This window comes from Plectropomus leopardus, chromosome 4 (assembly GCF_026936395.1).
Source record: "Plectropomus leopardus strain MGB_pleo_1.0 chromosome 4, ASM2693639v1, whole genome shotgun sequence".
NCBI classification, from domain to species: Eukaryota; Metazoa; Chordata; class Actinopteri; order Perciformes; family Serranidae; genus Plectropomus; species Plectropomus leopardus.
Genome location: NC_142179.1, coordinates 19,976,954 through 19,993,618, shown reverse-complemented (window position 1 = coordinate 19,993,618; position 16,665 = coordinate 19,976,954). Strand labels below are relative to the sequence as shown.

At 39.5% G+C, this 16,665-nt stretch overlaps 3 protein-coding genes across 4 annotated transcripts; 2 read left to right on the top strand and 1 right to left on the bottom strand.

Annotated features, from left to right (window-relative positions):
• Positions 1–6: 6 nt before the first annotated feature.
• On the top strand, positions 7–4,764 carry dguok (deoxyguanosine kinase). 2 transcript variants are annotated; one of them, XM_042488324.2, is made up of 8 exons: positions 8–270; positions 477–654; positions 1,693–1,802; positions 1,892–2,091; positions 2,402–2,549; positions 2,758–2,873; positions 3,346–3,445; positions 4,260–4,764. In XM_042488324.2, the coding sequence occupies exons 2-8, from the start codon at positions 546–548 to the stop codon at positions 4,284–4,286; spliced, it is 810 nt and encodes a 269-aa protein (XP_042344258.1). In that variant the 5' UTR covers positions 8–270; positions 477–545; the 3' UTR covers positions 4,287–4,764. The 2 variants fall into 2 exon arrangements, with proteins under 2 accessions (XP_042344257.1, XP_042344258.1); XM_042488323.2 differs by having other exon boundaries at positions 7–654.
• A 104-nt stretch (positions 4,765–4,868) lies between these two features.
• On the top strand, positions 4,869–7,223 carry spaw (southpaw). The gene is made up of 3 exons (XM_088076776.1): positions 4,869–5,494; positions 5,869–6,677; positions 6,793–7,223. Exons 1-3 carry the CDS (start codon positions 5,227–5,229, stop codon positions 6,943–6,945), a joined length of 1,230 nt encoding a protein of 409 aa, XP_087932902.1. The 5' UTR covers positions 4,869–5,226; the 3' UTR covers positions 6,946–7,223.
• Positions 7,224–10,812: 3,589 nt separating this feature from the next.
• Positions 10,813–15,967, bottom strand: LOC121944297 (eukaryotic translation initiation factor 4E-binding protein 1). The gene is made up of 4 exons (XM_042488038.2): positions 15,787–15,967; positions 15,509–15,654; positions 13,296–13,484; positions 10,813–11,480 (listed from the first exon to the last, which is right to left on the bottom strand). The coding sequence occupies exons 2-4, from the start codon at positions 15,642–15,644 to the stop codon at positions 11,449–11,451; spliced, it is 357 nt and encodes a 118-aa protein (XP_042343972.1). The 5' UTR covers positions 15,645–15,654; positions 15,787–15,967; the 3' UTR covers positions 10,813–11,448.
• Positions 15,968–16,665: the final 698 nt, after the last annotated feature.

Sequence of the window (16,665 nt, the reverse complement as noted above, 5' to 3'; positions counted from 1 at the left end):
CAGAACACGACACCGGAAGTAGTTTATGTTTCTACTGTTTTTAGCATTTGGGCATAATTTAAAATGAAGTTACCTAAATAATTTTACCTACCAGCAGCTAATATGTTAAAATTGAGTGCGAACGCCACATGAATAATTAAGTCAATATATCGGCGCTCCCAAATGTAGCATTAGTAGCACATTTAGTCATAAATTGACTATTTTAACGAAAGCTGATGTTAGCATACCTCATGGAAAGGAGGAGCTAGCTACCATGAGCTTAGCTCAGCGGTAATGCAAAGTCTTTACTAACACTTATATTAGCAAATACCGAGTGAAATGCAAATGAATGTGACAATCTCTTTGTAGTTGTATTTATGCCTGTCGTAATGTCTGCCTTGCGTCGATGCGCTTTGTTACACCGTGTTTCCGAGTTAAAAACAGGTTTGATACCGTTCAGGAGATTTGGATATAATGTTAATGCGCCTCCTTCACAGTGGAAGACACCTGACAGCCTCCTGCGAGTTGGAAACACAGCCATAAAACAGACAACTTACTTAAACACAATGGCTAACAAGTCACGGAAGCTCAGTTTATCTTGTTCAAGATGCCTCTCAACTGCAACTGAGAATAAAACAGCTCGAGTGAAGAGGGTCTCTATCGAGGGCAACATTGGTAAGATCAGCATTTTTAGAGTATTTAAAAAAACGTACAGCGTGTTAGTGGTCTGTGATCTGTATAAAGGACTGCTCTGCTCTTAATTTATCAGAGAAGGGGTGTGACTTATTTTTTTTATCATGACCCTTCCCGATACACGTGACCCTCCTGACACATGAAACCACCGTATTTTACTATTTTTACACCAAACTTAAGTATTGGAGGCAATACAACCAGCAAACGGCACAGGAGTGAGCATTATCACAAAAACGAACAGCTGATTTCTTAGGGAAATGCAAATCCTCATTACAAATTGCATAATAATCACTCAGGCTGTATATAAATTTAAAGTGGGTGTGTGACAGCCACACACAAAACAACAAAATTTAATAAGCACACACATCACAGCACAATTTTTATTTTTAGGTTTTAGTTTTTTAGTGTTTACTTGTCTTGTGTTTTTTTTCAGTTTGTTGTTTTATCTGTTGTTTTTAATTTTCTGTTATTGTCTTGTGTTATTCTTTTTACTGTGAGCTGCTTTGCCCTTAAATATCTTCTGGATTAATAAAATTAATCTAATCTCACCCAATCAACATGCACACAGTCCACATTAGCATCATGAACTGATAATGATTGCTCTCCAAATAAGTTGTACCTAATACAACTGTGGCAGCAGTGGCCAGAATATCAATAACTTGGCATGGCAACTGTGATTAGATTATAAAAACTTGCACCTTGTTAATCGAAAGACGAAAGTTGAAAACAAAAAAAGAGCCTTTGTCATGCATGAAGGAGAGCAGAAATAAATGTCATATTTTTGTTTGTTTTTTTCAAAGTTGATTGTGCCTCTTCGATGCCAAATATAAAAACATAAATCCCTTCCTTGGGCATAAAAAATCATTTGAAAAGCTTCTCCCATATGCATTAGCCACTTCCTTCTCATAAAAAACAGTCCCTAAGATCAACATATTTACAGTACTTCAAAATTAGAAAATGTTGTGCCAAACTGTGAATGTTGGTAATATATAATTTGTGTTATGTCCTCTAAAATAACAGCTGTTGGAAAGTCGACCTTTGCAAGACTCTTGCAGTCAGCGTGTCCATACTGGGAGGTGGTGGCAGAACCAGTCAGCAAATGGCAGAACATTCAGGGCGGGACCTCAAAGGCATGTGCACATTTCCTCACCTTTACATCTTTTCCCAGCAAAAATCAAAGGAAGACAAGCCTGACCATCTCTGCTTGTGTCTTTGACAGAAGACAGACGCGTCACCTCAGAAGACAGTCAGCAACCTGCTGCAGATGATGTACCAGGACCCTCAGCGCTGGTCATACACATTTCAGACATATTCCTGTATGAGCCGACTGAGAACGCAGCTGCAGCCTCCTCCAGCTCGCCTACTCAGCTCACAGGGAACACCTGTCCAGGTGTATGAGCGCTCAATCTACAGCGACAGGTGATTGAGCCAAGACAAAGAAAGTGATGTCATGTCAGGGAACCCCAATTTTGAGGAAGCCCATAATCATCCCACATGTGCGAGAAAGTGTTGATCTTCTGTGCCAGAGAAATTTTAACCACAGTGAGCTGCAGACCTACTCCACAGTCCCCACATTACCAGTATATTGTTATTATTATTGCCAATAATCAAAGTTGTATTCAGGTTAGAATTAGCATGAAATGGAAATATGCACTATTAACGCATCGAGCAAATGCTTTCTCTGTTATTTTGTTTGCTCGTAATTAAACTTGCCTCTCTGTCCTGTCAGATACATCTTTGCCCTGAACATGTTTGAGCTGGGCTGTATCAACTCTACAGAGTGGGCAGTCTACCAGGACTGGCACTCGCTCCTGGTGGAGCAGTTTGGACACCAGGTGGAGCTGGAGGGCATCATCTACCTCAGAGCCCCTCCAGAGGTATGGACGTAGGAGAATTCATGTTACAATTTCACGTTACATTGAGGAGATGCAATAAATCTAACAACAGTCATGAGGTAAAAGCATGTTTGCAGCACAAAATTTTAACTTGTGGCTGTTTATATTTATATTTTTGCTACTATAATGTTACATCTTTGACTTTTACTCTATTCTGTGTTTAAAAAGACATACTCTTGTCATCTTTCAGAAATGTATGGAGCGTTTAGAGCATCGCGGAAGGGCAGAAGAGAAAGGAGTGAAACTGGACTATCTGGAAAAGCTGCACATTCAGCATGAGAAGTGGCTTGTTGAAAAGACCACTGAGTGAGTGTTAATGACATCATGTCTGTGTTGTTTTTTCTCATCAGATTTTTGTTTTGAGTATCAGTGACCACTGAAATGTTAAATAAAACATGTGCCATTTGGAAGTGTGACGTAATTCTTCATAGTAATTATGAAGATGATCGACCATTTTTGAGGCATTTTTACATTCAGGTGGATTTTGTGGATGCAGGCCTGATATGCATGATGTAAAAAATATAAGGACATTACACTTAAAATTGCTATTTAGCTGTTATGATGGGTAAACGACTGCAAAAATCAAAAAATAAAACAACAAACACCAGCAGTGTTACAGACACTGTATTACAGGATGCTTTACACAGATTCCTATTTGATCATCACCTTTGAAATGTCTTTCCCTGCAGCTGTTAGTTGTTCTGCCGTGAACAGATGACGTTCAACAGTGTGTGGTCTGAGGTGGTCCGTCTATTACAGCTCGACTCTCTTTTTGCAGAATACATTTTGAGAAGTTGAAAAAGACACCTGTGTTACAACTTGATGCCAGTGTGGAGTTCCAGCGTGATCCAGAGGTGCAGGAAGAATTTATAACTCAGGTACGTGATGTAATGGCGGCTACACCTGGGTAAACCACACGGGGGCCCCGTCCTGAGACCTCATCTCTCATCCTCACACACCTCTTTTTCACTAAATTAGCTCTAAACAATTTAGAGTCAAAATGTTCTGATCAGTTCAAATTTAATCCCCTCCCCACTGCAAAAAACCACTAACACCTGCTAACATCTGGCTTTGTCTGGCTATGTAAATGGAAAAAAAATAAGATTGGCATTTACATCCGGATCAAATGACTTCGCTGTAGCCAAGGGTATTGCTCGGCCCCAGCTTCAATTGGCAGTGATGGAAATACAACACCTAGATGAAACTAATTTTAGCCCCTTAACTGGTGAGATGCATTGATGTGCCACCACAAAACACTGTCCGTCTCTGCCCTAGCAGCGCTCAAACATTATTCCAAATTAGTCTGCACAGAGTTTTAAACTGAGACTGAATAAGCAAGAGATAAAAAGACATAACCACTGTAACATTTTTACTGACCTCCATGCTGCTTTTTACTGTTGACTAACCTGGTTTCTGGCCCGTCCGCTATGTTGAATGTGTCATACCACTAAAACAAACAGAAAGGCATAGGCTCTAAGATGGTTTTCCCTTAATCAGAAAACACGTACACAATAATTTTAGTGGAAAGGGGTATAAAGGTGGAGGAATCAGAACAGAACCTGTTTCCATGTTGGTGAAAAAGGGTTAAAAGTCTTTGTTGTGAGGAGAATCATCACACTGACACATTACAGTTTTCCTATCTGGCTTTTGTTTCTGATCCATTGTGATCCTTAAATACCTTTTTATACACAGATGAAGAACTTCTTCAATGCTTTATGAGGAGATCATCGTCAGCTACCATCAGCAGTGGGAAACAAATGAGTCCAGTCAGACCTCAGTCAGTCAGTGAACTGCATGAACTGACCTACAACCACATGAGCCTCTCATAGAGTGAAGACATATAATATGAAATGTTCTCTTTTTGATAACCTACAAGACCATAAAACATCAGCATACAAATTTTATCTATCAAGAGAATTTTAGAGTTACATTGTTATTCAGCGTTTGATGTTTGCATGTTTTTTTTTTGTTTTTGAGATTCACTGGGTAGTTTAAGTTACCTATTGTACTGTAATATTTATTCCACTTCCATCAAAACTAAATGTTTGATATCACTACTGTGACCATTTGAAAACACACTTTACTGAGCATCATACAGTTTTGTGTATGTTACCATTTTACGCATTCCTGATTGACAAGAACGCAATAGCGTTGTGTTTGTTGTTTGCTAATAAATAAAGACCTATTTCTTTTGTGATTTTTTTTGTGTATTGTCTTTTTTTGAAATCGTATTTTTTAAAATTCTGTCTTTTATTCTTAGTTTCTGTATGTGTGAAATTTTACATTACTTCTGCCACTTTCACTGAACAAAAAGGTGCTAATGGCTATACGGCATTTAGTGAAGTGTTTGTTAATGGATTTTTACATTTCAGAAGGATTAGGCTCCTGAAGTAAGAATAAAAGGCCAGGCAGTTTGACAGGACAATGACCTTGGCTAAATGTTTTCTTTGTCCCCCCTCTCTGGTGTGCTCTGATGATCAGAGGGGCCGTTCAGATGCCTGGAGTGGTCAGGGGTCATCAAAGGGCAGCTGCCCACTATAAAAAGGGCCTGTCTGGAGCTCCGTCTGCACATCACATCAGTTCAGCGTGAGAGCAGCGGAAGGAAGGAAGGAGATCTTTGCCTCTCGATCATTTCTGTCAGAGTAGATTTAAAGTAAAAATGGAAGTCCTAACAGTTTTCTGCACATTCCTCCTCTGTTCTTTTGGAGTTGTTTTCTCCACACAGGGGCAAAAATATCTCACAGGCCTCCAGACAAGTTTAGCATTTAGAAATCTCTCATTTAATCATCACAGCAGATACCCAATGTACATGATGCAGCTGTACCGCTCCTTCAGGACTGCTGATTCCTCAGTTGCTGTCATTACAACACAAGGTGACACTTTGTTACCACGCAGTTCTGACTCCGTCACCAGTCTGATGGCCAGAGGTGAGTAAACAGTATTTTTTCCAGTGCTTATATGGCTGTATACTGTTGGTGTTAGTTTCTACTCAGTGTACTCTATCCTCCTCCAGCAGCGCTTTGATTGGTGCATTATCTGTGTTATCAGACCCTTCCTCTTTACAACCAAGCAAGTGTCAAAATGCTTATTCAACTTTAAAGGCTTTCTCTGTTTTATGTGAGAGGGTGTGTATATTAGCCCTCAGACGTCCTTGCACAGGGGGGTTCAATACACATCCTGTCCTGTTCACCCTCCCGCTCCACTGCTGTGACATTTGTCCACTGATCTGGTTTGTCCAGAATCCTCCAGACTGCTGTGTGTAAATCTGAGTTTTCATTTACATATTTTGTTTCATTTTTAGGTTGCTATCAAGTTGGTGAAAGATGGACCGTCACGTTTGACATGTCCTCCATCTCTACCAGTGAGCTTGTCCAGCTGGCAGAGCTTCGGATCAGACTACCTGCTTTCTCCCGCTCTAAGCATGCCATTGTGGATTTATATCACTCCAGAAAGCAGAGCTGTGACCTGGGCAGCACATCATGCCAGGATGAGCAGCTTTTCCTGGGCAGCTTTGACACATCAGCCAGCAGCACAAAGTCTTCCTGGAAGGTTTTTAATGCGACTGCGCTGTTAAAATATTGGTTGTATCAGGGAGACGGAGCATCGAGCCAAGAGGCCTCAGGAGAGCCTGAGGGGGACCATGGGAGCGGTGCTGGTGATGAAGGGGAGAAGTCCCTCTTCAAAAATTTGGGATTAAAGCAAAGAAAAATACACCATCCAACCACAAACCGGGTCATGATGGTCATCTTCTCTAAACATAACATGCCCCAGGAAGGCCAGGCAGCATACAGCCTCATTCACACTGTGGAGAACTCAAAGTATGTGACAATGGACAGAGTGAGCAGTGACCGCCAAAGTCGACGCCACAAAAGGAACAGAATGGAGAGGATGAGGGTGGCTGCAGGAGCTTCACCCACTGTTGCTGCACCAGCAGCAGAGCCGGCCCAGAGGCCGCTGTGTCGGAGAGTAGACATGTGGGTGGACTTTGACCACATCGGCTGGGACGAGTGGATAGTGCACCCTAAACGCTACAATGCATTTCGCTGCGAGGGAGAGTGTCCTTCACCACTGGATGAGTCCTTCAGCCCCACCAATCACGCATACATGCAGGTAAAATTGATTTTTAATACAGTTTTTTAAAATATATATATATAATTATTTACTAATATTTGTACAATATACTTATTGTATTATTTACAATGTGAATTTTTCCTATATTTCTCAGAGCCTTCTGCAACATCACCATCCTGAAAGAGTGTCCTGTCCGTCCTGCGTGCCAACGCGCCTCAGCCCGCTCTCCATGCTGTACTACGAGCACGACGATTTGGCCCTGCGGCATCATGAGGACATGATTGTTGAAGAGTGCGGATGTCACTGAACGCCAGCACATCACTGTTTTCACTGCAGCTACTGACAGAGTATAATCCTGATTTTTAATTAGACTACATTTTTACTGTTTTCATGTAAAAAATAATGTTTAAATATTCAATTTAAAGTTCCTAGTCATGGGCTCTTACAATGAATGACAGTATATGACTGTTAAGTTGATTGTCAAAATATTTCATCCATACTGGGTGGTACACAATATTTTATATATTTATACAATATAATGTTTATTTTGTACATAAAATATGAAAACATATTAAAATATTATATTTTGACATGAGTGTGATGTTTTATATTTGAATGTTCTACCTCTGACGCAATTTGGAATGAGCCACATAACATAACATGCAATTTGAAGGGCAAATTCAGAAAAATTACAGTAAAAGGTGAAAAGTAACTTCTGACTTTTAACAATTTTTTTTTTTGGGGGGGGGGTCTTTTTAAGTTGCTAATTGCTTTCTTCACATTTTTTCCTAGAGAAATTCAGTTAAATTTCACAGGCTTCAAAGGGTTAAAGTCCAAGTGGAGTTACAGATCTTTTTAGATTTTGTGAAGTCGAGTGTCGGGCCAAGTCATCAAATTTCTGAGTCTAGTCTGTCTCGAGTCCAATCATGAGTCCAAGTCATGTGACACAAGTCAACGCTTCTGCAATATTTAAAAAAAAAATGAAAACATACAAGACAGAAGAAAGGCAAGTTTTTATCTGAGTTACTGCCTTGAAAAATGTAGGTAAATATAACTATTCATTTTAATTCATGATTTCTTTACATTGTCAAGTTTCATTAAAATGTAGTTATATTTACTCAATTTTGTGATGTTGCAACGTAAAAAACTTAAATTAAATCAATCTTTCAAGTTTAGCAACGTCATCGAACCAAATTTACTGTGCTATTCATATGTATTCAACTAACTGCAAACTAGTCAATTATATTTGTTTATTTCTGAACATGTTAAGAAAACAGAATTTGCAGATCTATTAACTTCATCATTGGAAAAAGTCCTCTTTGTCATGATCAAGTTAAGTCTGACAAACTTGGTTTACTGAAGTTGTTAAAATTTAGGAAGAACAAGGTAATTCCATTTGTCATTTTTAAGTTGCAGCAACTTCACAAAATTAAGTAAATACAACAAAATTCAAGTAACTTAGATATAAAGTAAACATAACTGAAGATTAATAGTTATATTTACTTCTTCTTTTTTCAAGGCATCCATTACCAAGATTTTTTAAAGGTAAGCTCAACTTGTCAGATTTTACAGTGTTGTAGTGATTGCCTCTGAATCTCACAGCAGTTGCTATTACAGAATGAAATCCACTGACAAAAACATTTCCTGGAGGCTCAACTTGCTCATAGATACTCATCTACATCTTAATCCCACTTGTCCTCTCTGATTTGTGACCAGCTAACATCTTAGTGTATTTGCCTTCCTCACCTCTAATCCACATCTTTGGGCCTATTAGAGCACACACATCATCACAGGTCATTAGTGTCCCTTCTGGCAAGGCTCCTTTTGTTTATTGTGTTCAAACCGGCAGGCAGAGTGGAACTATGCAAAAACTATACTATGGGATGGGTCAATGGGGGAGAGAAGAGCAGTAGCAATTGTTTATTTTGGGGGGGGCAGGAAGCTGAGGTGACAAGGGGAGACCCCAAACAAACAGAGAGCAATGTGAGGGAATGGAGAGAGTCAACGTCTGGATGCTAAAGCTACTGTGGAGGACGGACAGGGTGGACTGGAACTGATCAGCTGAAACTGTTCAATCCACACATCTAACCAGGACAAGACCAGACAGGACCAGTTCTCTCTCAACTGTCAGTTTTATTCACCTGGTGGTTTATCTTCTCACCGGTTTTAATGCAGGAGAGCTACACGCAGGCTTATCACAAAAAGTTCTATGTGCGTATTTATGCTTAGTTACACATTAGCAAAGTATCCAATCCATCTGCTTATGAGCTACACAACCTTGACCCTGTTTGTCCAGAGAAAAACAACTCAGTATCCTGAACCTTCCTGTCCAAAACTCCCTGGTGGCCAGGGAATTTGCACTCTTACTTCACTGGGGATTATTACAAATTAAAAGTGATGTAAAGGGCCCTGTCACAAACTTGTACTCCTCAAAACTGCAAAACTTTTGACCGCAGTTGTATTCAAATTGCCCTACAATGTGTATATGTATACACAGGGTTTACCACACATTTTCATGGAAAAAAATTCCAAACTTTTCCAGGACTCTTCCATGATTTTTTTTTCTTGCCACCCTGTTTTTAAACATGGCAGATTCAAATTCTATTCAAACGTAATTTCAGCTAGTTGACATAGGGGAAGGGAGAGACAAAGCCAGCGAGAAAATGACTAAACAAACATGATGGTACACAAAGAGCTGTTACACATTGGACAGCTTTGTTACGTCGACAGCTGACTTTTCTTTTATGTTGTATTACATGGAAGATTATGCATGGGATATTTTTATAAAAAAAATCTTTATACACAACAAACTTCCATGACTTTTCCAAAATTTGGTGACTGATTCAACAACTTGTCCAGACCTGGAAAATGTAATTGTGAAATTCCATGACTTTTCAGTAAATATGATGCCCGATTTTGCATTTACTGAATGGACCAATAGGTACTTTTGAAGTGACATAGTTGGATAATTGAAGGGACAGTTCACCCCCAAAATTAAAATACATATTGTTCCTCTTACCTGTACTATTGTGCTGTGCTATTTATCAATCCTGCTGTACCTACGGCACACCTAACAACACCGAGTTAGCTAAAGTTGTGGCTCAACCAAAGGGGACATTATTAATGGTTACATCTTGTGCTGTCACGAGCCTCTCATCCATGAGTGAATGCATGCTCCTTTCGGTGTAGTGATACAATTGGTGTGTGTAGTTCGGGAGAAATAAAATAGTTCCTGCATAAAACAGCTCAGCTCATAACAAGGTATGTGGATCAGTAATAAGGTCATGATTCAAAGAAAGAGATATTGCTGTTGAGTCACTACAGCCAACATCTCCAACACGGCAACTCACACAAAACAATCTAGATTAAAAACAGCACTACAGATAAGAGAAAATGTTACATTTTTGATTCTGGGGTGAACTGTCCCTTTAATTGACTAACGCAACCTTACTTGCACATTTTTTGCACAAACTTGGAAATCAAACAGAGGAACAACACACTAGCTCTGCACAACAGCCTACCAACACAGAAATAGTTCAGTGCAACACTGCCTGAGTTGTCCCAGGACATTCATTATTTAGAAGCATTAATATAATTCACTCATCAAAAAAAATCTGGTAAGCCACTTCAGAATGAGTCCAGCAAAATACAGACACTGAAAAGCAACAAGGTGCCAACAGCAGAGGTGGCTTGGAAATGTTGCAAGACATGAATTTGCTGTCTCTTAGGAAAGAGGGAGTTTCTCTCAGCTATGTACAGTTGTTTATTGACCTCTCTTTATACAGTCCACTGACTGAGGTTATCAGACACCAGTGAGCTCTTTAGGAATTCCTCTGATAGGACATGTGCTGAATCAGGGGAGCACAGGAAGTACTACAAGCAGCTTTGCAAAATGTCACAGTCAGGATGTTTCATGTTTAAATGTAAATTAGGATTCACTTTTATTAAATAAAGAAGCTGCTTATGGCTTAGTTGTGGTCATCAAATATTTACTTTTTATTATATTGCATTTATAACTAACAACTTTTATGGCTTTTTGCTCTGCCCGATGGCAATAGAGAAATGTGTATTCAAACCAGTGAACCAATGAACATATTACCGTGATTATTGTAAAATTACAATTATGCCAGAACAAGACTCACAGAGAAGACACAATCAACATGACAAAAAGTGCTTGCTTTAATGGTGTTTTTTTATTTAATGCTTTGTCACCCTACAAACCGTGTGAAAATCTGTTTCAAAAATTTTATCAGCAAAATCATGTTTTACATTCTCTGTATGACACTTCAGGTGAAGAACTCGTTTTAAGAGCACGATCCACATATTATACAGTATCTTGAACATTTCAAGGCAATATCCGAAGACAGCTGTCAGGAAAAGTGTAAAAATAAAAGCGCATTAAGTGAAACCCCTAATGGAATGGTTATAAATCAGCAAAATTTAATTTATGCTTTTTCATCATTGTCATGAATGCATCTCAGTTCTTAGGGATGAGGTGTTGTTGGTATTAAGTACTTCTCAGTGACGAGTTTAAACTTGTAGCCACTACAGGAAGGCACACTTTGTCACACATAAATCAGGTTTCAGCCTTGAGGCAGACAGAAAAAGTTACATTACAGATTTGTTCTGGGCAAAACAAGCAAATGAGATTGAATAAAACAGACTTTTAAACGCTAAGACACTGAAAGATACTGAAAGCGAACCTCCGTCTTCGTGGAATGGATGATGGGAAATAAGAAGGTGCTCCTGAGCCTCTCTTCACAGCATCGTGTTGGTAAGTCTGACATCGTAAAACTCGTTCCACGACCTCCTAGATGTCCATCTCAAACTGTGATTCATCACCTTGATGAAAAAAAGAGGCGCACATTTCAAAACTGAACATAAAAGGATTTGCTACAGTGCAAATTTTAACAGTTGCATATCATAAGTTTCATATCATTAATCAGGTATCATAATTATTTCAATAAAATAAGTTTTATTTCAGGAAGACTGGAGGATTTATATCACTAGCTAGTAAAACTGTTTATCTATCTATCTATCTATCTATCTATCTAGCAAGAGCTCATCACAGTGTGATAGATACGCAAAGAAGCAATGTTCATGATTACAGTATTTGACAAGTTACTCAAAGAGTCAGTCATCTAACTTGAAATGCCTTCAAATAGGTTTCTATCTTGTGAAAACAAACAACTTGAAAAACAATAGTTTTAAAATAAATAGATAGTTCTGCCAGACTGTAACTTCTTATGCAAGTTTTTTTCAGTCAATCCATTTCTGAGTTTAAAAAAGCCACAACTGAATAAAAAAACAAATCATATCAGGAAACATATAAGGCCTTAGCTGGTTCCAGACCTCCAAACTGCTGCCAACATCTTACATTTTTTTCAGCAATTAGGTCTGGCGGTGTGCTCACTGATGGCTGTTTCCCACTTGGAGAAAAAATGATCCAGTCAGAGCTTTGTGGGCAGGTTTAAGAGTGGAGACGTTGTTTTCTTGCATCAACAGCGGGAAAAATGGCAAAAGAAAGTGTTGACAAGCGTAGATGAGATGGATGTAGCTGTTCAAGTTGCTGCAGGTTGACTTACAGAAATAATAACTCTAAAGTCAACATATCTCTGCAACTGGCATGAAAAATGTTACCTGCTCCTGACAACTGAGAATTATGTTGACAGAACAGGTAACATCGCTGGCTTCCGACTGGTTAGGGCAAAATGACAAAGCCCTCCGAAAACAGAAATCAGCTGACAGCGACATAACCTTGAACATGAAATGGAATGGCACAAATGACCTCTTTGCATCTTGTGTTCAAACCAGGGGTGTATCAAAATATCACTACAAAGGATGTTTTTTGCCCCCAATCTCTTACACATGGGAGCTCAGCGGAGTGGAGGAGAGACAGACAGCGGAGTTTTGGAGTTAACAACGTCTGCGCTTTTTGACAAGGTTTTGCTCTACATGAAAACATTGCAGGTAAAATCACCTGTGTGACAGCTGATATATTCTTTTACTGATCTTTGAGGTCGGATCAGGGACATCCCTAATCACTGCTCTTGAGTATCACTTTATTATGTTTTTTGATGCTGTATTGATTCTCAAAAACACTGCATTGATTTTTAATTTGATTTGATTTTTAGTTTACGAGCAAAAATATGTGGAAGTTCTGTTATGTTTAAACCTCGACTGCTAGATAACAGTGTCGTAATCTATCTTCAACCTTCTGAATCTTCCACTCACACATATCAACAAATTGCTAGCATAAACACAGAGAATACATGTCTATGAAACAGGCACCACTAGCATTGACAGTTTTCCTCAAATTAGATTCTTTAAAACTCACAATATATTGCCTTGTTTACAGTATTGCAATATTTTGCATTATGTTGAATTGTAACTTCCGCATGGTGTTATATATTGTATTGCCAGATTCTTGCCAATACACAGCCTTTTCAAACCATAAGCTGGCATCCATCATCAATGAAAGACAGAGAATGGCAGCTATGAGAGAACAGTTTTATGATCTGATGGCTGATAGTGATTCCTGTGACATAACTGAGGTGAGAAATTCATCAGTGGTTTAGTTTTCAGCAGCTACTTGGATTTACACTTAAATCTGGGTCTGATATTAGCCTGTGATGTTTGTCTGAGGTGTGAACATACCAGTGTTGCTGCTATCGGGAGCAGGGATGTTGTTGTTCAGTAGTTCTCCATTATGGACCTTCTTATCTGTGTCTTTGGAGGGAGGACTGGTGACCCCGGGAATGTTAGGTAGACCTCGCGGAGGAGTCTTGGCCACCGGAGAGCTGCGACACCCCAGCAGGAACTTCCGGTCGTAGATGATCCTGGTACCTTTTTGTGTGAAGAGGCAGGGACAGAGAAGCATGAGCATCAGAAAGAGATCACAGAGTCAGTTAAGACACATTACTGAGGTCTCACGCGTATTAGTGGCTCACTCATCCATCCATCAAATTCATGCAGGTGCGCAGTGTATCCATTTTAACACTTCTCACCATTATTCTGCTGCTCTGCTTATGCAAACGCTGTTTGCTACCAGAGCTTTAATGGTCAAGCATGTGTTTGTGTCCATTACATTTATGTGTGTAACCAGTATAAATGCCCAGTTCCTTGTTGAAAATATCTTAAAACTGAATAAGGTTTGGGTCTTAAGGCTTAGCCCAATTTTACTCTAAAATCAAACTAATAAGGTAAATAAATTCCAATATCAAATGCTAATAAATCTGGATTTAACCTGATATTGTACCAAGTGTATCAATGCGAGCAAATTAAACCTTGTTAACATTTCAAGTATTACCTGTAAAAACACTGTTAAAAACTTAATTAAAATATATCACAAAATATATAACGAGAATCATCTGTGCATACGTATATTAACACGAACAAGGTTCAAATGACGTCACATGACCAATAAAAAAAAGCAACCAGAGATGGCAAGGTATTAATGTTTTGATCTCATCTTTGTTTTGTTTAACAGAATCTGCTGAAATTTCTACTTAAAGGGAGAGTCCAACCCCAAATAAAAAACTGCGTATTTTTCCTCTTACCTGTAATGCTTGTTATTAGTCTAGATTGTTTTGGTGTAAATGGCGTTTGAGTGTTGGAGATAACTGCCATAGAGATTGTCTTAAGAGTTTGTCTTTTCTCCAATGTAATGGAACTAGACAGCACTGACAGCCTGACTTCCAGTTTAGCTCCTGACTTCCAGTTTAGCTCCACTAACTTGAATGGGGATAAGATGATTGAATCTTGCAACTCTTCTCGACTTTGAAAATGTTTTCAGACCCAATAATCCACATAGTAAAACAACTTATTTAGCAGGGGGTTTTGACACTCAGAAAAATGTATCCTCTGATTTTAGGCTTGGTGGTATCTAATGTTTCATACTTTTGTGGAATTTCACTGGGGTATACAGTATACGACGGCATCAATGTGCACTGTCGGGATTTCTAAATACTCTGGCATGCTGCGATGTCCATGATATCACCTATTGTTTTAGGTAAAATTGGCTTCAAAGCTTGCTGCTGTTCCTGGGGGCAAGCACTGCACAAACATCTCATCCATGAAGGATGCTTCCTTCTGTGCAGTAATAAGATCGCCAGGTCTAGTTTGAAAAACAGGTCCTACTTGAAATTACCCACCACAAGTTCTGTGGATTATTGTAATAATTTCTGAAAAGACACATTGATGTTTTCAGTTGTAAGAATTTGACTGAAGGCATCTCTACAGTCAATATCTCCATCACTGTGCAACTCAAACCAAAACAATCCAGACTGATAACTAGCACTACAGGTAAGAGACAAAATATGTATTTTTGATCTTGGGGTGAACTGTCTCTTTAAAACTTCAATGATCATTTTTACCAAAAGTATGTGAGCTCTGTAAAAAACACAAATCACGGCTTTAATTGTCGATGACGTATGACCTCCTCGAGCGTCATTAGCAGCAGAGGACAGTTAGGTGTCGCCAGCGTTCAAAGATCAGCTGATAAAACCCACAAACAATCCAGAAAACACGTCTCATTTAACGAGAAAGCAGTGATATCACTTTATAGCGCCCACGGGCGTGGGACCAGATGACTTTATTGTCTGAGAATCGGCGACTCTTCTTCCGTCTCCTCCTCTGTTTGCAACCACACACTTGCTAGCTAGCGTTAGCAGTTAGCTCACAGAGCTAGCAGCTGGTCTGCACAGTAGCATATGACAGCAGCCGACCTCATGGAGTTAGCCTGAGCGCTTCCTGCACTCACTGACAACAAAGCAGTGCAGTGATAACAGGATAAATCACACACGACGGCTGTTAACTGCATGTCTATTCGGCACATACAAGTTTAAACGACGTATAGCAGCAATACGTACCACCCGGGGTCGTGCTGAACAGGGTCCCTCCGGGAGTAGTGGAGTAGTCCTGGGGCATGTGCGCCGCGTCGTTAATGGTCACAGTCCTAGTCGACGGGATGGCCTTGGCAGTGGTCTTCTGGCAGTCAGTGGACATCTTGTCTCAACTATCATAAAGTACAACTATCTAACTAAATAACATGAAACAGGCAGAAAGTCTCGGTTTTACGAAAACAAAGCCACGCCGCGCCTGTTTGGCTCAACAGAATGGCTACTTTCGGATCAATAAAAATAAATACCTCTTTGTCATAAGTGCAAATGATGAAAGGTGGTATCTAAATTAGTCACATTACAAACACGCAGTCTCACACACACAGTGTCCAGGTTCTTTTGTGGAAAAAAGCACCTGAGCAGACCGTCCTCTGCTCCCACTCACCCTTTACACGCACACAAAACAACACACAGACAGCAGACAGGCTGCAGGGTGAAATACACTGAGGTGCACAACATGAGCTTATTCTGCCCCCTGCTGGAGCAGGATGCCTGTGCACTAGCTCTGCAGACTGCCATTCCGCAATGACAAATAAACAAATAATCTCTATCTATTTTATTCCGTCTCTCAGCATGCCAGGAGAGTTGATGAAAAAAATGATAGGGGTGAGCTTGCGACAGGGAAAGACAGTGTGGTCTATTCCCAAAGAATGTTCTCTCTGCTATGTGACAATGACAAGATAAATGAATGAATGACTGAATAAATAAACAAATAAAACCAAATAGAAAACGTCAGGAAAAAAGAATCAACAATGCTGCCCTATCACAGCAGTCAAACAGTCTTTAATGTGCAGCAACAGGATTTTTCTTACTGGTTACTTGACTTGTATTTTGGGCTCACTCTGTGTGAGGTACTAAACATCTGACAGGGCTAGGTTAGTGAATTAGACTAAGTATGATTTGGTTATCAGTGTATGTATTCATTTATGTTTTTTGTTATTGTGTAATTTTTGATACTTCACTCTTATTGTTACAACTTAACCTGGTGGTGGGGCAGGCTGTAACATTGACATAAAATAATGAATCCTGTGATTTAGTTGGGGAAGTTAAACAAAAACAATTTGTAGTCAAGAAATAAGGCTATTTCGGGCCAAAATTTGAGTCTGGTGGTTTGTAGTCATAATGCA